Source organism: Amblyomma americanum, chromosome 7 (assembly GCF_052857255.1).
Source record: "Amblyomma americanum isolate KBUSLIRL-KWMA chromosome 7, ASM5285725v1, whole genome shotgun sequence".
Classification (NCBI taxonomy): Eukaryota; Metazoa; Arthropoda; class Arachnida; order Ixodida; family Ixodidae; genus Amblyomma; species Amblyomma americanum.
Window position 1 is genome coordinate 11452730 of NC_135503.1, and position 22032 is coordinate 11474761.

The 22032-nt window shown below is 51.9% G+C and overlaps 1 protein-coding gene across 1 annotated transcript; it reads left to right on the forward strand.

Annotated features, from left to right (window-relative positions):
• Positions 1 to 17902: 17902 nt before the first annotated feature.
• LOC144098489 (frizzled-10-like) lies at positions 17903 to 20233 on the forward strand. The gene has a single exon (XM_077631177.1). The coding sequence runs from the start codon at positions 18213 to 18215 to the stop codon at positions 20073 to 20075; it is 1863 nt and encodes a 620-aa protein (XP_077487303.1). The 5' UTR covers positions 17903 to 18212; the 3' UTR covers positions 20076 to 20233.
• Positions 20234 to 22032: the final 1799 nt, after the last annotated feature.

Genomic DNA, 22032 nt, shown 5'->3' on the forward strand with positions numbered 1-22032 from the left:
ACCGCAGCGGAGGCCTCGTGTTTTTCGCGCAGACGCGAACCGCTCGAAAAGAGTTACGACCCCATAAAGATAGGACGGCCGGGATCGAACCGCGTCGCCGCGCAGGTTCCTTTTACGGCGCCGCGGGACTCCTCGCTCCCATGCCACCACTACTCGCGAGGCATGCGCGCGAACGTTACACAAGAGACATGACAAGAGGCTCCTCCTACCAGCCAGAGCTCGCATCGAACAAGGGAGTGCAGGCCCCAACCGTTCGTCGATTCTGGGAACATTTCTTGACCGGGGAACAGCGGGGGTCCACATCTCCTCTTTCTTCTTTTTATTTTATTCTTCTCCGAAGGGCATGCAGGTCTAACATGTTTGCTTTGTGAATCTCGAAGCTGTGCGAATCATGCAACAGGTCTTCCGAGTGGATGCGCCTGTTACGCTGTACACCTGTAGCTGCATCCTAAAGTATGCGGTGCATGCACGACAGTCAAGCGAATAACTGCAATTTCGTTCGATCCAAGGTTCATTAATTGACGTTCAGTCACACGTTGTACGATTTGCGCGCTCACAGCTGGAAGCATATATGGCGTAATTACGTGCTGCATGCAAAGGCGGCGGTGAAATACATGTTTGTGGCTGATACTGTGACCCGTAAACTTTCGACTGACGATGTGCGTGGAACAAGCATGAATATAGTGTACAGGAAAGATTAAAAATACCAAACTACTCGTCCTTCGCTGCGACGAACAAACAGTGATAGCTGCAACGAGGTTCGCTACATTCCACAGACCCCACTTCCCCTCGTGTGTGACCGCTTCAAGAACTCGGTGGTCACGCCCTCTTTGGTCCCGTGACCACGCAGAGCACATTGGGCGCCGCGATGCCGGCGCCTGTAAGAGCACATTGACGAGAGCGCCGTCTCCCGTCCCTCTTGGATACTAATATAATGTTGTCGAGAAGTTCCGCGTGGAAGTGCTCATTCACACGCACACTCATATCTTGTGACATGGCAGCAGTTAATACAGCATCCACCCAAGCGCAGCCATACACTGCTGCAAAGGAAAGCTGTATATACAGCTTTGCAACAGCGTTCCCGCTTAGAGTTGTTGATCTATTCGGCCTCGCCCTGCCATATGTTAATATTCCTGGTTTGCTCAATTGTGAGAACGACTGCCCGCTGATAGGCGCTAGTCTCGGGCTCGAACGCCGAAAAAAAAAACGAATTTTTGTTCACCTGCGCAGCTTCAGCGGAAGTTGTGCAGGCTTTCCTCTGCAGCCGTATGACTACGCTTGGGATGACGCCATTTTGTTCCAGCTCTTAACTTTCTTCCTCAAAATAAGACGTGTGTGCCTATCGACTGTATTCGACGATATCGCGGCTCGCACAGTCGTAAATGCAGCCTTTCGCAACAATACTGCCATGCATGGAAATTGAGCCTTGATAGTAGTAGGAGAGACGCGAGCTTTGATGTGTGACGAGCCGTTTTTTTTTTTAATGGACCTGGATCCACACTGGTCACCAGGACGTTGACGCAGAGACTCCAAAAAATTGGTTCTACAGGTAATAAATCATCTGGCTGCGCAGTTGCTTACGGCAGTGTTGGTGTTGGGCTCATCTTCTCTGGGGCTGCGTTGGCGAGGTGTCGTGCTGGCTTGATGAAAGGCTGGTTGTATGTCGCATCCAGGGTCTGGGCTCTCTTGCTGCTGCACTGCCCTCGTCTGCGGCCGGTTTCAAGAGATAGCTGCACACCGGGCACTCAAGACGTGACCCATAAGGCACATTCCCAGTAATTAGCCTCCTCGTTTCTGCCTCCCTGTAAACGCTCCCCTCATTTCTTCAGACGGCTTCCTTTGTGAAACATTCTTTCCTTTGGGTCGAATGCGCCCGCCGCGCCCCCGTCTCTGTGGCCACTGGCTAATATGTCTCCGTCGTCACTCTTTAGTTCCCGATGGGATCACTTCAAAGATGAGTGCACTTAAGCGCCGCGCGAAGTCGCAAGCGACCCGTAAACTACGTGGAGCCATTCCGCTGGGGAAGGGCGTCTGCATGAACAGCGATGCCAGAGACAGGCAGGAAATGTCGTTGACCGTAGACTTTCCACGGTCCACACGCACGAACAGTCAGAAATGAGGGCCAAATAAGCGACACCAACAGATGGCATCACGGCTGTTTGATGGCCGTTGCGCACTGGTGTAAGAGCTGACAGGAACGAAACATTAAGGCGAACTGTACTTCCTTCAAATTCTATGAGCTATACGTCATGGGCCCTGCATGATCCCTTCTTACCACCGAATAGAATTTTTTTTTTTTTGCGCTTCATAACATAACTCATAACAGTTGGGAGTGGCTTATCCACAGCATTTTCGTATCCTTGCTGCAGATCAGCATGAACGACATTCTAATCCATAAATAACTAAACATGCTGCAAAGGTCAGATCTTTAGGAACTGCTTTGTCAGAACCATTGGTCGCTACAAGAGCAGGTAATGTTCCTTTAGAGACTAACTATAAAATGAGATAAGGCATCGTCCGTTAATCGCGTTTCGAATAGAACAATCGCCGTTACGTCAAGATGGTTCAGCTATATAGTCCCATTTTATTATTTTTTTACTTCGACTGAAGCTTCAACGATAGATTTGATCTCATTTATCGAGGGTCGAAAAAAATGAGGAAGAAAATGAAACAAATGACCATTTGATGTTTCCAATAAAGACCTCCGCGCCCTTTAACCGAACGTCTTAAAGCCACTTTTGTTTAATTCTCCTCGAAGCCGCTTCTATTCTCCAGTTGATTGGCAGTCCAGCCCGAACAGACGACATCCGTCATCCACATGTCAGGAGCCTTAAGGACCCACGCGCTGTATGCACAGCGGAAGCCCTCGCCCAAGCGTGTAAGCTTTATCCCTTCGATGTCAACGCCCCGACTGAAGCGGAGAAGAAATAGCCGCCGCCGTGGTTACGCAAAGAGGGGGGAATAAACAAACCGCGATCATATTTTTTTACTCCCATTGCCGCTGCTCAACGCCGCCCCTCATTTCCAAATATAGTTATGCCTCGACCAGCGTCGTACGTGCGCATGCGCTCTGCCTGACATGCACGTCTGCTTCCGCGCGGCCGTAAAAGTGCTCCGAACTCGTCGTTAAAGCCCGCGCAGCCATGATGGCTACGCTTCTTCCTAAAGCAGCAAGCCCAGCATCTTCCCTTTAGGACGGACGGGAAGAAAAAGTAGTCTGCGAGCGTTTTTACGGCCTGAGCAAAGTCAAGCGTTAACGAGCCCAGAGTCCTCTGGGCGCAGAGGGAGTGCAAGTTCTTTCTTTACTTTTTAAAGGCTATAGGAAGAAGAGAAAAGATTGGGGGGGGGGGGGGCGGTAAGAAAAGGGGAGGGGTCGAGGAATCTAGCTTCCCAGCGCGTCTGGAAGTTATAGCGCTCGCCGACCGAACAAAGGCGTGTTGCCTGTCTTTGTCGGTGGCGCGCTTCTGTAAAGCCCAGCAGCCTTCGTTGTGGCGGCTCCTCTGAGGCTTGCTTCTTATGTCTGCCGAACACGTGTGTAACCCATCGCAGACACGCTCACATAGCTCAGTGCCTCTTCGTGTTCCGAAGAGGCAGTCCGAGCAACGCTTACGCAGATAAATTAGTAGAGGTACCAGATGAAAGTTTAGCTTAGTTAACTAGTTGTTTTATCTGAAAGCCATCGTGCGACAGCTATCGGATTTGACAGATTCGGTTGTTTTTTTCCTCTACAATCAAACCTTCTGCGAAGGTGAATGTATTTATCATTGAAGTATCCCATAGCCGCCGCGGTGGCTGAGTACTGTTCGGCTGCTGACCCGAAAGACGCGGGATCGATCCCATCCGCGGCAGTCGCATTTCGATGGAAGTAGTAAGCTGTCCCCTATTCCTTTTCACGAAAGAAAGTGCGCATGCAGACGACAACTTACTCCCTTTCTGATTAGAGTGCACAGGCTGTGAAAGGAGGCTATAGGAGATGAGAATGTAGAATGGTTCGTTTGATAACGTCGAGAGTACAGGCTGGCCTGCAGCGTTTAGGAGATCAGCAAGACAAGGTTTTAGCGCAACCTACCCCTAAACATTTCAACAACTCTGTTCCCACTTCGAGTTATTGATCAATTCGCTCTCGCCCTACCATACGCTTGCCGTCCCGGTTAGCTCTGTTGGTAGAGCGACTGCTCCGGTGAAGCGGTTGTCTCGGGTTCGAATCCCGGATGAGTACGAATTTTTCTTTAACTACGAAGTTTCTGAGAAATCTGTATAGCTTTCCTCTGTAGGCGTGAGGCTGTGCTTGGGTGGATGCCAATGAGTAATTACTCCCTTATCAGCCTTTTGCATTTTACGTGCGGGCATAATATACTGCTCGTCGTGGATATCGTGTCTCCGAGGGCCTAACGCACAGTACTGTATGCCAGGCACACTGAAGTCCTGTATTGACCGATTCAAACATTGTATGATAAAAAAACAAACAAAAAAACAGCTGAGGCACGCGTGTTAAACGCGGCATCCGGAAAGCGCACTTGGTATCGAAGCGGCCAAGGGCTCCGCATCTTGCCAGAGTCGGCATCTGGGTGCATGATGATGTCGTGCCAGGCATACATATATGTATAGCTGAATACGCGCTCTCTGCGCACAGAACGTTGAACGTTGCGACTGGGGCGCAGAATGCAGGAAGTTGTGGCGGGGAAACAATGGGCTATCACAAGAGTCGTTTGCAGAAAAATGCCGACCAGCGGCACAGGAGCCCGCTTCTTAAAAGAGGCGGAGGTATATTGGTGCTCAAGCGCTCGAAACTGCCTGCACGGGTGTCGCGGGATGCGAAAGTGGCGAGCGGGCGACGGCCTGACCGGATCTTGTCTCTCTTGCCGGCTCTGCCTTTTCATCTTTGCGCTGCGCGGGCTATTCTCTCTCGGCAAGCTTTAGCCGTGGTCACCTATTGAATGCAAGCGTAGAACGACCTGCATAGAGGAACGAACCGCCGTCCGCAAATACCACACGCACTCAAGACGTATACTGCACGCGACGTTACTGGGCTCGGAAAATGGCCCATTCCCAAAGCCACGCCGAAGCGGTAGAATGCGCTGTCCTCGTCGTATACCGTTGCCGCCTTATCATCGAGAAATGGTCGTCTTATTCTCGCAACGGAACACCGAACAGTGGTTTGCGAAGTGGCCCGTTTATGAAATGACTTAGAGTGTAATCTTATCAAATGCCAATGGTGTTAAAGCAAATAAAAATATAGGCCTGCAGCATGGACAAGTATGCACAAAGTGTCATTCAACTTGTGATAATTCGTCACACAGCTGCAACTCCCCTGCAGTTACCTGTCATATGTGAGTGACAAAGCTTTCTTCTGCTTAGCGCTTCCAAGCTCTACGTTGTTCACTCGTCTGCGCTTTACAACTTAGACGATGGCAAAGCTAAACACTTCTATTTGAGAAAGACAGCTAATCAGGTGAGGTAGGTGTAGGCCGGCCGCAGGTGGCGCAGGACAGTGGCGGAGACCGTTGTTCTGCTATGGATACGGCTTGGCTGTAGATTAAGATGATGATGATGATGATGATGATGATGATGGTGATTTCACAAGAACGACCACCGCTGCTTTTTGAGGATGTCTGGGCGGAACGGCCGATGCTGTTGTTATCAAGGTATGCCGGAGATTAGGCGACCACGAGAATGTGTGTGGCGATGAATGCAAGTGGGCTTGGCCCAAGCGCAGGACGAGCGCGCGTACGGACGGTCGGACCGGTATTCGGACGGGTATTCGGACGGGTGGGTGGACAGGTGAATGGATGACAGCGTGGGTGGATGAATGGATATCGCGTTATTCAGGTAAGGTGCCGGTCGATGTGGTACCGGAGAGGATGATTTCATAGTCAGAAGGGGTGACCTAGTAAAGCTGCCACCTGTCACCTTCGAGAAGGGGAGAGAGTAGGAAGGTAGGTGACAGCTGCCCTCTCCGAGGAGAGACGGAAAGTCTGGGATTTGTTTGGTTGCAGCTGCGCCGGTTTTAACGGACAGACCCAGGCCGGAACTCACGAAGCCTGTAGTTTTTTTTTTTTTTGTCATCTTTAACCCCGCCCGAAAGGAAAAGAAAAAAAGAACAGCAACTAAAAGTTAGGGAAAGAAACGCGGAAGAATAAGCACAGAAATGAAGGTTGCACCTGGCTGTGTCGCGCGTTTGGAGTTCGCTCGAATTCGAGTCTCGACGGGATTCAGCTCCGGTCTTTCCTTTGGCGCCATTCCTTTCCTGTCACGGCGTCTGGGGCACGACGCGAGCAGTCACGCCCGGCCGCAGAAAGCCGTCTTCTTTCCGAAACTCGCGACTCGTCCCTCGTCTAAAAACAAAAAAAAAAGAGAAATGCCTGCTCGTGCGCTTCACATGTTTCGATGGCGCAGAGAGGAACGATGCCCTTTGCTCCAACGTGACAGTTCCGGACCAACCCCCGGCTTGTGTCTGTCGGTGCACGCGCGCAGCCCCGGCCGTCTCCTAACAAAAGCGCGCGAAAAAAGCGCGCCGGAGACAGAGCTAGACGGCATAAAAGAGCGCGCGAGCGAGCGCGCACGCGAGTTTCGCGCGCTCCATCCGTCCCGAAATAAACCGCGCCAGCATCCCGCGTTTTTCCCGACGCGGTGCCCTCGGAGCTTGCGCCGCCGACACGCGATGCGGGAGAACGGCGCTGAAGGAGCCAAGAGAGCGCGCGCGAGCTGTCTCAAAACCAATGGGACCTCAGAGAGGCGAAAGTAAAAGAAAAAAAGGCGAACATAACGATAGAAAGAAACACATGGGGCGGAAATGGCGAGAAACGTCGTGCCTCATCCTCAGAATGGAGAACGCAAGCGAAGCGAGGGGACCAAAAATGCACGAATGCATGCGAAAAAAAAAAAAATCTGGAAGGGAGCTACCTGGGCTAGAATGCTTTTATGTTTTACGAGCGCAGTCTCACGTGGCCCTGGCGCACTCGCACGTTCGCGGCTCGGCGTGAAAACAGCCAGACACGTTGGGTAAACGACGGGAGTGGGAGAGTTACAGCAAGATACGAAAAGGGGCACGGCATATCTGTTTGGTGTTATCGGGGTGCGATATGCGAGGAGCGACCGTTCCCTTCGTGACACGTCTGCCGGTGAATGTGTTGGGAATGCGCCCGTTGGATCCCGGGAAGTAATAGCTGGTGTGTGGCGACATTTTCTTCGCGACAGGGCGACCGTGTTTTATGCAGAAAGGACTAGCATAGACGGTGACTTGAAGACTCAGTGATGGAAAGCTGGGCACTAGTTGGCGAATTCAGAGAGTGGGCGGGCAGTGAACGGAGGCCTAAGTATGTAGGCCCCCAGCGATGGTGATGGCATTGGTCATAACCATCATCATCAGCCTGACTACGCCTACTGTAGGGCGAAAGCCTTTCCGATATCTCGCGAATTAACCCTGTCCTGTGCCAGCCGCGGACACCCTATTACCGCAAACCTTTTAAGCTCATCCGCCTACCTAAGCTTCTGCCGCCCCCTGCTACGCGTGCCTTCCCTTGGAATCCACTCCGTTACCTTTAAGGACCATCGGTTATCTTGCCTTCGCATCACATGCCCTGCAAACGCTCATTTCTTCCTCTTGATTTAGACTAAAATGTCTTTAACCGTACTTTGTTCCCTGACCCACTCTGCCCGCTTCCGGTCTCTTAACGTTGCACCTGTCATTTTATTTTCCATAACTCTCTGCGTGGTCCTCAATTTAAGTTGAACCCTTTTCGTTAGCCCTCACGTTTCTGCCCCATAAGTGAGTACCTGTAAGGTACATATACTTTTCTCTTGACGGATATTGGTAAACTGCCATTCTTGATACGAGAGAACCTGCCAAAAGCGCTCCACCCAATTCTTATTCTTCCAGTTGTTTCTCTCTCGCGATTCGGATCTGCGGTCACTACCTGCCATAAGTAGATGTATTCCCTTAACACTTACCATCGTAAGTTTAGCTTTGGTTTCATGCACGTCTGCTTTGTATCGTGCACGACTCATGAACGCGGATGCTCATAACGTGTTTCACCGTACGCAAGGCAGATAAAAGGACCGCGGATCATATGTAACAATACATGAACCAAAGGAAAGTGGCTGCTGTGTGTAATAATAATAATAATTGGTTTTGGGAGGAAAGGAAATGGCGCAGTATCTGTCTCATATATCGTTGGACACCTGAACCGCGCCGTAAGGGAAGGGATAAAGGAGGGAGTGAAAGAAGAAAGGAAGAATGAGGTCCCGTAGTGGAGGGCTCCGGAATAATTTCGATCACCTGGGGATCTTTAACGTGCACTGACATCGCACAGCACACGGGCGCCTTAGCGTTTTTCCTCCATAAAAAGGCAGCCGCCGCGGTCGGGTTCGAACCCGGGAACTCCGGATCAGTAGTCGAGCGCCCTAACCACTGAGCCACCGCGGCGGGGTAGCGTCCGACAGGATTCAGCGGCTTTTCTGCTATTTTGCTATCACTGACCGCAGTCTGCCAATCATTGAGCAAGCAGCCTTAAACGACGGGAAGCAAAGGTGCAGTAAAAGAAGACAGAGCCGCCACTCTTGCTCAGTTGCTAAGTGCTGGACGCGACAATCGGAGGTCGTGCGGATGCCGCTAATGGCGAGTGGTTGTCATTTGTTCCTGCAAAACTATATCCTACCTAGAACAATTACGCAACTAACTTTCCAGCCTAATCAACACCCCCATAAAACAAAACATAGAAATATAAGCATTCTCGTTTGCTTTTCTTGGTTTCATTGACCGTTGTCTCCTTTCCTACGCAGTTCCTAACGAGCCTCTCATCTCCCTACGGTTGTATGATGTGGGAACAGTAGCACGACATACGCGGTCTATCTTTGTGTAGACAGTAAGACAGGTGTGGAGCAACAGCCGAAATGGCCAAATTAAAGTTAATCCCGTCTGCCCATTACACCAGCACACACCACCACTTTACAAGCAAGCGCTCTGTGTTGTCTATTCTTTTCATTTTTATGCTTTCTTCTGTTGTCTTTCTACGCCTGAGCCCCCGTGAGAAGCACTGCAAGTGTTTTCGCGCGAACTCAGCCCAACATTCATAATGGCAGCGTCCCGTGGCAAAGGTAAAGACTTCTGCGCCGGGGTGGAGGGAGTGCTGCTGGGGGAGCCTTGTTTACAGCGTGGCCAGCATGTGCCTTCTCCCGGCCTCTCCAGAGTCGTCGCCAGGAAGTGGCTCGGCAGGAAGGCGAGGCCCCGAGAGTCAGCAGGAAAGCTACGACCGCGCGCGATCGTAAAAACTACGCTCGGCGACCATTATGTGCGCAGGAAGAAGCGGCCTTTGTCCCTTCCTCCCATCCCGGGCTGGGCTGCGAATAGCTGGGCAGCCCAAGCCTCTGCGACCGGGTTAATCCGTATATAACCGACACACGCCACGCCAGTGGCTTCGTTGCGTGCCTTGGCAAGGTACAGCGCGCATACAGTATGCCATTCTTCAGTGCCAGCCGTTTTAAAGGGACAGTGAGAACACCTACATCCAATTTTCGTGCTTTGCAAAATTCAATTGTTTGATTTCTTGCGTCTCTGGGAAACTAGTTCGGCAGCAAACGACTCAATCATTCTTTGGAAGGATGTTCGTTAATAATAGGATATTTTTGACCCGTCAGTGGATTCCAACTCGTGACGTTGATTATAACGTAGAGCACATTAAGGGAGGGCTCCTTGATCGCAGGGCGAAAGTGGAAGGCGCTGTGATCTAGCCTCAGAGACCCCCGAAAGGAAAAACACTTGACTTTCACGCGTTTGCGAGAATGGTTTGCGAGGGAAACGGCCGGTGCCTGCGGTATCTGCATTTCATGCGTTGGTCCTTCCTAGAATATTTAAGCAGGATTTTCAGTGAAACCGACCTCTTTCTGGTTAAAATACTGCAATCAACCGATGTAGCAGAACTTCAGTTGGTCCTCGGTGCTTCTTTAAAACCCCAGGTCATTTGCTCGGCCGGTGCTCGCTTGTTACCAAGCGCCGTCAGGTAATGCCAAGCGTCTCAAGGTTTGGGAAAGAGATGTTGAAAATAAGGTTTGGGCAACTTTATCTGCAAGAAGTATATGCTTGAGGAGTACTGTTAGAAGTGGACTCAAAGATCTCCCTCGCTGCCAGGTTGAGAACGGCAGGTTCCGGCTCAAAAGGCTGCTGTCTAAGAAGAGCACGTTAGCACACAAGGGTTGTCGGGCTCGTGACGACACACATATGAAGAAAGCCAAGAGTCACTAAAACCCAGGAAATCACAAGTAAACGTTTCTTTTTTTTTAATTTGTGCTGTTGATAAATGGGACATTAGTGGTGTAACCTGAAAGATGATTGATTGCAAAGTTGAAGCAACGACCGCATGCCACTGATGGGATCCGAACCCACGACCTGCGCATGTCGCGTGAGGTGCTGCGATGGCGGCTGTTCAATTTTTTTGCACGTAACCTAACCTTGAGTTGTAACCAGCGTCACCCTCGACCCTAGCCGCGGACGTAGAAACAACCTGCTATACCGCAAGTAGCACCGTACAACATGAGGGGGGCAGCTGTGCGAGGACCCTCTTATGCTTCGTTTATGACACCAAGAGTGCTAGAACCGAGGCCCTCGTTCAGACAGTAAGCAGACAAGGATAGGGAATTGAGGGGCTTGTGGTGACACACACATGAAGAAAATCAACAGTTCCTGAAAATGAGGAAAAGCGTAGGTAAAGTTTTTTTATTATTCGTGTTCTTGGCACTTGTGGTATAACAGGGCGTTCCTCTGTCCGCCGCTATGGTCAAGAGTGGTGCTGGTGAACTCTCTCAGTGTTAGGTTACCTACCTCATAGATAACCTCGAAATTAGGTTAGAGAGCCCCTGCAGTATTTTAGTTAGTAGGGCACCTCAAGCGACATGCAACGGTCATGGGTTCGAATCGCAACGGCGGCCGGTGGTTGTTTTTTCTTCTACTTAATAACCAAATATCTTTTAGGCAAAAACAAGCTGCACAACTACATCCCCATTCATCAAGAACAGCAATTAAAGAAAAACAAGCATTCCCCGAAACTCCTCAGTGTCAGCATTGAATAACTCTGCGACTGTCTGTGACACTCGGCTTTCTTCAAGACAAGCAGGGGAAGGCTTCATGGGAAACTATGCAAGGCAGGCTTATTTTACACTATAAGAGTTCAGGACCGAACCGTTCTAAAGCATGCCGCCTTGCTCGTTAACTGGGATCCATGATCCCCAGATCCCTACCTTAGGGAATCAAGTTCGGTCAGTAAAATTCAGCCAGGTGGCCGCTCGTTTTATCTTGGGGAGGCGCCCACAGCACCAGGCGTCACCGGCACATCCTCGCAGCCATTACGGCGGAGAGGGCGACACTGCCGCAAGGAATGTCGGTGTCCTGCTTGAAGACTGGACGATGACCGAGGTCGTTAGGGAAGACTCACCGCTGCCGCCAAAAAGGTGTTTGTTTTCGGGCAGCATCGCTGTGGGTGCGGATCGACTTCCACTTGTCGGCCTCCAGCAAAGTGGATGATAGGGCGCTTTCAGGCATTGTTGGGGTCGCACGCTGAAGATGTCTGTCGTCAAAGAGGGTACAATGGGGACCCCCTTCCCTCGAGTGGCGTTAAAACGATGCCGCCGTCGCCTGGTCGGTCGTTTGTCCCCCGCCGGTGCGATCAATCCGGCACAGGGGAATGGCCTTCCTGGCCGTGAACTAAGGCGTCCCCACCGCGGAATAGGAGTTGGCACCACGCCGCCGTCGCGTCTTGGTCGAGTCGTTCGACGCCGCAAGAAAATTTCTCCCGTAGGCAAGAGGCTGCTGAACTCAGCAGGAGAGAGAGAGAGAATTGGAAAATTGTTTTTTTTTTTTTGGGGGGGGGGGGTGGAATGGAAATGGCGCAGTATCTGTCTCATATATCGGCGGACACCTGAACCGCGCCGTAAGGGAAGGGATTAAGGAGGGAGTGAAAGAAGAAAGGAAGAAAGAGGTACCGTAGTGGAGGACTCCGGAATAATTTCGACCACGTGGGGATCTTTAACGTGCGCTGACATGGCACAGCACACGGGCGCCTTTGCGTTTTGCCTCCATAAAAACGCAGCCGCCGCGGTCGGGTTCGAACCCGGGAACTCCGGGTCAGTAGTCGAGCGCCCTAACCACTGAGCTACTGTGGCGGGCAGAGAGAGAGAGAGAGAGAGAGCGAGAGAGCTTTTATTTTTCAGCTCATGTCCGAGCCTAACTCAACAGGACCTTTTTCCACATTTTTTTAAGTTGATTTCCCCTAGTTGCCCATTGCCTTAATAATGGCGTCTCTGGATTTAAGTAAGACAAGGATAGAAAATTGAGCAGTCGTGTTTAACGCTCCTAGTTTCCTGCGGCGGAATGTTTTGAAATCCGAGAATTAAGAACAAAGAACCTGCAGTATTCAGCGCGAAACCTCCCGCAAGTTAAGGCATGAGGTTTTTCGCACTGCACCGGGAGCCGTGGCATCACTTCTTGCTACGCTGCTTCGTTTTTCGAGCTGCAAAGTTGTGTCCGTTCGACCATTTTTCCCGTCTCTAGTCCTCGTGGCTATTTATTTCCCTGTCTTCTTTTCTTTCTCAACGGCCCGCGCCGCCTCCTTTCCTCATTTGTAGCGAGTCTGTCTCGCGAGGGCGTCGTTAGCCTCGATGATCCAGGCATCAAGTTCGTAGAGAAGTTGGCTTTTCCTCGCAGCTCACCGAGCTGACGGGTGAGTTTGCTGTGGATTTCTCGAAACAGCGAAAAAAAAAAAAGCGCTACATTCGTACCTTGAATCAATAATAATAATAATAATAATAATTGTTTTTTTGGGGGGGAAAGGAAATGGCGCAGTATCTGTCTCATATATCTTTGGACACCTGAACCACGCCGTGAGGGAAGGGTAAAGGAGGGCGTGAAAGATGTACCTTGAATCAAAATATAATATTTGGTGCTTTCTGAAGGGGATGATTTAGGAAAGACTCGTGTTATACTCGTGCAAATACCGCAATATTGCTTTCGATACGCGCATGAACATTAATACTCTCTAATAATCGCTTGAGAGCGTTGTTTCCAGAGCCGCAGGGCCCGACGCTCTGCTAACGCATAAATCCACGAAACGCCGAAATTTGTGATTTTTCGACTAATCACGGGAAACCGGGGGCCTTATACACTGCTACACTAGTGCAGTACAAATTTTGGGGCAATAAATAGTTCAGCGGCCATTTGATAGTGTCTGCGAAGGCCGAATTTAGACGAGCTTCAAGAGGAACTTCAGAGTGCAGCAGCACACTGCTGAATGTCGAAACTACAGCACCGTAACCAAGTGGCGAACAAATTCACTTTGTTACACGAAAGCCACGATTCTGTTTCGCTCGGATGCAATCGCAGAGACCAGCGCTACAACGTACACGCACCGCTTTTTAATAAGATCCTAATAGCATAACTGCCGTGGAGTCGATCCCGAGAAAAAATGTAACCCCTGCCGTCGATCCAAGAAAAGGGTATAAATTTTCGCCGCTCACAAACGGTTATACGTACGCGACCTACATCGCAAGCGACCCTTTGTTCAAGCAGCTCAATACTTATGGCGCGCAGTTCTAACGGGGCTGTTAATTAACCGTGACACTTTTATGCGGGCGCACAAAAGTTAAAAGTTTTTTCGTAATACACATGGCACTCAGGCAGGGCGAGCGAATATCTTGAACACGAAGCACACTAAGAAAGAACCTACGTATAGCGACGCGCGTGTCGTTGGAGGAGAAATCTTGATGAACGGCCAATCTATAAGATTCGTTTTAACTGCCTCGCTTCAGAGACGCTATAGCCGCGCGGCGTCCCGGGCAACGCCGTACTGGACGTCTCCATTCATGCGCCATCTGCGTGCATTGCCGATGATGCTCAAGACTCTATTAGGCTTCTATACGGTGCACTTATCGTGATGCTGGCCGTCTGTTTTACGATTCCGGTTTCCTGTTTATGCCACGGGAGGATGTCACGACAGGATTTCTGGTATGAATTACTCGTTTTCCGCGTGCTTTCTTTCCCGCTTGAGACAGAGGTTAATTCGTGGCCAACGATTAATGGAGTAGAGGTGCTGCGTGGGATCTGATATGGGTGTCGAGGACGACGGCATCTCTCGTCTTTGTAGCTCTTTTTTATTATGCTGGGCGACCTCGCGAGTCGTTATGCAAATGGTCGCTTCGTAACGAAGGCCGTCGTCGCGATCTTCCTTTGACCCCATTGGCCTATGCCGTCTCTCCCAGTGCTTTCGCGGGTTCCGCTGAAGATGCGCGCTTTTCTCGTATGCTCATCCGATTGTAGTGCTGGCCTACAGGGGTACGAAGTTTGCAGGAACACCCAAGTCAGGAGCACCTGAATCTCAAGGGCGGAAGGATGCGAAGTTTGAATTATTTGTCGTTTCATTCCTCGACAACGCCTCTCCTAGTGATCATACTACCTTCAATAAGTATTTAAGTATTTGTGGAATAAACTAATTGGATATCCAAGTCATAACGAACCAATAAATTTTTCGGTGGAAATAGCGAATGATGTGGTCGTGACTACATTTTTGCCTCTTTTTGTAATTACTATTATTATCCTTGTGAAGGTGCTGTTATTTCTCACTCTCTATATTACTTCCTTAGGACCGTACGCACAAGTAGAGTTGCAGTTATTTTCCGGCACAAAACTGCGTTTTAGGCTTAGGTGCGACGTACTTTCGCCCGATGCGCCCCCGTCACCCTTTTAGGTTAAACGCAATGATAGATAGATATATAAAGAGGAGGAGGGAAAGACAGGGATGTTAACCAGAAAGGGGTTCCGGTTGGCTACCCTGCACTGGGGAAGAGGGATTAGGGGACTGAAAGGAGGAAGAGAGAAGGGGAAAAAGGCATAACACACACACACACACACACACACGTACAACGCTGTCACAATTTGTCCCTCAATCCAGTCGCTCTCAAGTAGGCAAAGAATGCCTTGTATGCCTTGAGGGCAGTCGACTGCTGTGGCCACGGACCGAGGATCTTTTGCTCTGTTAATGGGCGAGGATCGAGGCGGTCCAGGGCACAACACAGTGTATGTCTTGCACTCGCAAATCCAGGGCACTCACAGAGAAGATGAGCGATGGTCTCCTCACAACCACAGCTCTCACAGGCAGGACTGTCGGCCATCCCCATCCGGAAAGCATAGTGGTTGGTAAAAGCAACGCCGATCCATAAACGGCATAGCAATGTTGCGTCGCGACGTGCTAACGCAATGAAGGTTTCACGTTGGCTGGTTGTGAGGTGGCATCTGAGTGCTGTACTTCGTGTCTTCAGCTGAAATGCGAAAATACCATTCTGGATTAATGACCTGCTTAATTCTACAAAATAAGTAAGCTTAAGCGAATCGCAGTGCTTTAAAGTTCGAGTTCATGCGGTCTTGCTAACTCTTACCTTTAGCGCCGGTCGGCGTAAGGGCTTAATTTAACCGCTCCCGGTTTCTCCTTGTCCCATTTCTAGAAAGGGAAGGGGATAAGTTTCTTTTTTGTTGTTGTTTCAACGCCAAACTTGTCACTCAGGGTTCAGTGGAATTGTGCTTAGACCGGTCGCCCCTTTCGAACCCTCCCCACCCCCCCCCCCCTCCCACCCCAACACACACACACACACCAAGCCCTTATGTGTCGATCTCATAGAGCAGTACAGACGAATAGTACATACATCGTCTACTTGGCGCCACAAAGAAACCTGCTACTTGCTTCCAGTGAAAAAAAGAAGTACTATCCGAAGTAGGAAGAACGTAAGGTACGTAAGCGGGCCATTAAGCTGAGGTGTAAACGACGTATCGCTCTCCTGAGACAGAGTTCAGCGGTGTGTGTGCGCGCACTAAGAGAGGAAACTTGGGGGGGGGGGGGGGTAGTGCTTCGTAGAGGCACGTGATAAGCAGCGCTGCTTACTCAAAGCGTGGCGCGCCCAACTGACATCGCTCGTGCGGGCGTTCTTTCACACCCGCCGCAGCGGCGCGCGAGCGCGGAGAATCGTTTACGCGCCGCCGCCAAAGCCGCGGAGGGTGATAACGAAAACAGAAGAGAAAGCAGGGCTAGACGCGGCACGTTCGAGGTAAGAAGAGAAACAGTCCGCGCGAGCCGGCCGGCTGCATGCAAGCGGCGGCAAACCGAGAAAACGAACCGACCTGGGCCTTCCGTCTGCGAGAAAGAACGAAGAGAGAAGAAATGCTGGCGAGAAAAGAAACACGGCCAGCGGCACGCCGCGCTCGCAGGCGGTCCATCATCAATCTCGACACGTGGGGGGAACCCTACCCTCGGCCGAGGCGCCGGGAGGGGAGACAAGGAGGAGAAGTCGAAGCCGGCCTCACACCCCGGGAAGAATCGCGCGCTGTGCTCTCTGACGTGACACCCGTGTCGAAGGGAACACTGCGAGCGGCGGTTCGTTCGGTCGGCATGCGTCCGAGAAGACCGTCGGTGAAGGGGCGAAGAGGACCACGAGCGAAAGAAAGAAAAACCGGTCACGTAGCTAGCCGCTTGCTGCCCGAGGCTGGACGCACGCGCTCGTACAACGCCGCTGCTGCCAAGCGTCGTCGACAAGCGCTTTCCAGCTGACCAGCCTCTGTTTTCGAAAAGCCGCTGCTGCCCATCGTCATCGCAGCGATGGCGTGAGTGGCGAGACGAAGCGTTACAGCCCAACCAAAGCCGCTCCCCGCTAACACCTCTCCTTGGGGTACGGCACAAAGCACTGCTCGCGGTTCCAAGGTGCCAGCAGAGGCCAACCCCGTTTCTCAGCATTTCAGCTTTCACGGGGATAACCCCCTCAACTCTTGCCCTCACTCCACGCCCACTTTCACGCAATGGTTGTTGCCTTGGTAGATGTAGTGTTTCTCCCAAAAATTATCTCGCTCTGGCGGCAGCCGAAAAGGCAACTTATGAAGGGAAAGAGCGTCAAGGAGGGATGCTGGAGCGGTGCGAAGAGGGGCACTTCTCCGACCGACATCAAGCACAGCGAAGGACCAAACAGGAGTTGCGAGGGGGGACGAGGGACGACTGCTGAGCACGAGATTGGGAGAGAGGGAGAGGGTGCGGCCAAGCGCGAGAGAGAAAGCGAGGGGCGATCAAAAAGGGCGACGGAAAAGTCTGCCGCCGCCAGCAAGCGCAGCCGGTCGGCGGCAGGCACACAACACAGAGCGAGGCGAGGCGCGTACACCATCTCGTTGGGGTGGACCTCGCAGGAGTACACGAGGCGGAGAGAAGAGTGAAGGAGGAGAAAGAGAGAGAGCATGAAACGAGCGCCGCCGAGGCGGCACAGTACACAAGTGACGAGGGTAAAAAGAGAACCGTGACAAAAACTCTGTAGCTGCGGCGAAACAGCGCAAAGTGGTGAGGGGTCAAAAGTAGTCTTTCATTGCTTCGGCTTCCCCCTGAAAGGAATCCCCCTTCTTCCTCCCTCTTTTCTCTCCCCACTACGAGCTTCACCTCTCCCCCACTTCCTACGCCTTCTGCTTTTAACGTCCGCAGCAGCACCCCAAGCCGGCTAGCAGGTACCCATGGCAGGCCAGCTAATTACAACCCGCCAAGGGAAGACGAAATAACACGCGCCCCTCCTTTCCCGCCGCTCTAGCGAGGCCTGCTTTGTAAGCTTCGTTTCTCGCCGGCCTTACATCCTCCCGACGGAAGGAAAAAACGTAAACAAACGCCGAAAGCCTCTCCCCTCCCCTCCTCCCATCTCCGAGGAAGCGGCGGCGGCGTGCTCCCGGCATAGGCGGCGAACTTCAAAAGCGTCAGCCTGCACGCCGCCGCAACTGCGCCGTCGCACCACTCTCTTGACGTTGTGCGTACGCGCAAGAAAGTAGTGCCAAGGCCGATAATCATTTATACTTTTACACAAAGCCCACCGGTATCCATACTTTTGAAAGTCGCATGGAAAATGTTGCTTCTAGATTTTGCACGAAAAAGCATTGCTTTGGCTGTGAAGAAAATGAGAAGAAGAAGCGGAGCAAGACTCACTGGTGTCTTCACGGACTACATTTCCGGCTGCTCCGCTACCGGCTTCGGCTCAGCCGTGGCGGCTCCTTACTTCAAGTGCTGCGCTCACCGCAGGATGCTCATTCGGCGATCGCGCTCCGCACGGATTACACGCTCGCGCTCCGACACGACATGCCAGCTCGGCCGCAGCACATGACGGCGCTCTGCTGACGTCCCCTCCGTGGCTCCAAGTGTGCGCGTGCTTCGAAACGAGCCATGACGGCCCGAAGGTTGCCGCGGCTGTTCCTTCCGCTGGTCGTTTTCTTCGTGGTTGTCGCGGTGGATGCCCAGCGCATGCAGTTCGACCAGGTACGCCGCAGCAAATGTGAGCGCATCACTATTCCCATGTGTCAGGACATGCCGTACAACTTGACACGCATGCCCAACCTCATGGGGCACACGGACCAGAGTCAGGCGGCCATACAAGTGCACGAGTTTGTGCCGCTCGTCGAAATCGGCTGCTCCAAGCACCTCAAGTTTTTCCTCTGTTCCCTTTATGCGCCCATGTGCACCGAGCAAGTGGACACGCCTATTCCCTCGTGCCAGTCCATCTGCGAAGAGGTCAAGTCCAAGTGCCTTCCGCTGTTGGCGCAGTTCAACTTCAACTGGCCGCAGGCGCTCAACTGCAGCCGGCTTCCCGTGCCCGAAAAGAACGGTTTGTGCATGGAGTTCCCGCCCGGCGCGGACGAACGCTACTCCAAGTACCTCCCGGAGAAGACAGAGACCAGCAAACTGTCGCCGCACAGCAAGCTCCTGAACCTGCCCCTGCCGCACGCATTCCCGCCGTTCAAGAAGTTCCAGAACGGTCGTTTCTTCGACACTTTCTCCACAGAGCCGTCCCCCGTCGGCCGATCTTCTTCCAAGAACTGTCCCGAGACCATGGTTGACTTGCCGGGACGTAACGTGGACCAGTGCATTCCGCGCTGCGGATGGGACTTTCTCTTCACTCGTAACGACAAAAACTTCGCCGAGATCTGGATGGGCATCTGGGCAGCCGTGTGTTTCATGGCAACCATCTTCACCGTGTCCACTTTCTGGATCAACCCGACGCGGTTCCGCTACCCCGAGCGCCCCATCATATTCCTGAGCCTGTGCTGTTCCTTCAGCAGCGTCGCCTACCTATTCCGCATCTTCGCCGGTTCCGAGTTCGTCTCCTGCAACAAGTCGGAGGGCGTCGAGTCGCACCTCATCGTCGAAGGCATCGACCGCTGGGGCTGCATCGTGGTCTTCCTGCTCCTGTACTACTTCGGCATGGCCGCTGCGTTCTGGTGGCTCGTGCTGACGCTCTCGTGGTACCTGGCCGCCGGCAAGCAGTGGGGCCACGAGGCCATCGAGTCGCTGGCCAGCTACTTCCACCTGGTCTGCTGGGCGGTGCCCGGAGTGCTGAGCATCGTGGTGCTCGCGCTCAGACACGTGGACGGCGACGAACTGACCGGTCTGTGCTTCGTGGGAAACCAGAACCGCGAGGCTCTGCTCAGCTTCGTCATCGCGCCCCAGGGATTCGTGCTGAGTCTGGGCGGCCTGCTCGTTCTCCTGGGCTTCGTGTCCCTCCTGCGAATACGCAAGCTCATGAAGGAAGGTGGCAGGAACACCAACAAGCTCGAGCGACTCATGGTTCGCATCGGACTCTTCTCTGTGCTGTCCACGTTGCCCGCGCTCACGCTTCTGGCGTGTCTGCTTTACGAGTACCACCAGATGCCCGCCTGGAAGGCCCGGGCGACGGCCAACGTCGTGGAGTGTCTTGCCAAGCGGGGCGACGCGTCGGCACCCTGCAGGCTCCAGGACAGCATTCCGATGGAGGAAGTGTTCATGCTCAAGATCTTTATGTCCCTCCTGGTGGGCATCACCACGGGCGTGTGGATCTGGAGCAACAAGACGTGGACTGCGTGGGGAAAGCTGTGCGCGTCCCGCTTCGGTCGCCGCGCGTCGCGTCGGGTGCAGTACACCAAGCCTCCGCTGCCGGCGAACTTGCCGTCTCCGCAGCACCACCACCAGTTCCACCCGTTAAACGCTTCTTCCGTGTCCAGGACTAAGAGCCATTCGCACAGGAAAGCGCTGACTCATGTGACGATGGTGTGAGTGTGACTGATGACCTCGCGTGTACATAAGACTATGGGTTCCTTGTAAATATCTAACGTGTCCCTTGTACATAGCAAAAACATGTGTGAAAGTTACGAACGCATCATTGGTGTGTAAGCAGTGATTGCACGTTGAATAATATTTATTTTTGAATCAAATTCCAACGGCTTCTCTTTCCTATCTCAGAGTGTATAGCAATCAATACATTGGCCGCGTGGAAACTTATCTGTGGCGAAGTTCAATTGTTTTCATGCACATTGGTTTAAATTATTTCCATTCGTCAGAGTGGCCACAAGACAAGGACCTGGGCGTGTCAGTGTTGCTCATTACTAGTGCCCAGTCTTGACAATGCTCTTGATTACAGGAAAGCTTTTCTATTTGGTTACAGGAAATTATTTCTCTGTAGCGACCGTAGTTTTCCATTTTGGATTAATAGCTGCTGCGAATTCTCGCGCCCAGTTGCCGGTTGGGTTGTACGTATGCAGGTGCCTTCATTTCCTATTCTACTCACACAGCCAAACAGCGCACAGATAACCAACCACTTGAGGACACCCGACAGCCTGAACTCTGTGTCATTTTCCAATCAACGCTGTCAGTTTGCAGAAACTGTAGTATGAATGCTAAAGTTTTCAAAATATCTTGGCATATGAATAATTGTGCTGCCACGGATGAAACATCCAAGAGCCCAGCTCTAGGCAGACACGACGGGTCAAAGCAGAGCACATCGGAAGCTGGGAGAACGTTTAGCAATGGCTAAAATCCGCAGTCCAGAAGACAGATTGCGCAGCATACCATTGTACTGGGACGGCACCATGAACATTTCCTGGTGGAGGCTGACAAAAGATTGTTTGGTTTATCGGGTCTAAGGTCCCAAAGCGACTCGGGCTATGAGGGACGCCGTAGGGGAGGGCTCCGGATAATTTCGATCACCTGGGGTTCTTTAACGTGCACTGTCATCGCACAGTACAGTGGTCTCTAGCATTTCGCCTCTATCGAGATGCGACCGCCACGGCCGGGATTGAACCCGCATCCTTCGAATGAGCACGACGAAAGATGGAATGACGTGGAAGAACAGCTTGCAGAAAACGCAGTGCGTGCAACCACCTCAGGGATTGGATCCGGCTCAGACCTGGCACTGGCAAATGCTTGACACATTAGACTGGTTTCCAGCGGATGCCATTTCGCTGACCTTTGAATTTTTCACTCTGCCACCATTTCATTTGCACAGCCTCAGCTCAAGCTCTTTCGGCGACAGATCACTCTGGACGTGTCGAGGAGTATTCATTAGTACAAACACCACTTGCAGCAAGCATTATTGAGCATTGAATGGCTTAAACTAACCAAACGTGACTGAATTGCTTTTCGTACACTAGACGCCACATAAAGGGCGCTTATGCGACGTAGTAAGGTGGCGTTCTAACTTTCCAGCATAAAGGATCACAAGCATCCCTCATTAAATTCTTGCCCTTGTGCCATTTCATCCATGACAGGGCAAGAAATGGGGCGCGTCTTCACATGTATGTGCGTGGATGCGAGAATCCTGCATAAAGCCGTACAAGGACTCAATTAGCAAACCACCACACAAACACTATACTTGAGGACAAGCATGATTGCGTGTTTATCAGCTTCTAACAGCCCCAAAATATTTTCTCCAGGAGGCACGGCGAAGACAAAAAAAAGAAAACATTCGCAGAGACTGCATACATGTGGTAATGCGATAGCATTACTGTTCGTGCGTGCATTCACACCCGCACACACAAGCGCGTATGACACACCACAGGGAACTCTACAAAGAACGGTTGCATCACAATTTTGTTGCGAAAATTGGTTTTTGAGGAAAGGAAATAGCGCAGTAACTGTCTCACATCTCGGTGGACACCTCAACCGCGCCATAAGGGAATAGGTAAAGAGTCTGGGAAGGCATACAATTGAAGGTGCATATGCCGTCGGTTCGAAT

Coding starts and splice junctions, on each gene's coding strand:
- LOC144098489 (XM_077631177.1), top strand. CDS start 18,213: ATGACGGCCCGAAGGTTGCCGCGGCTGTTCCTTCCGCTGGTCGTTTTC.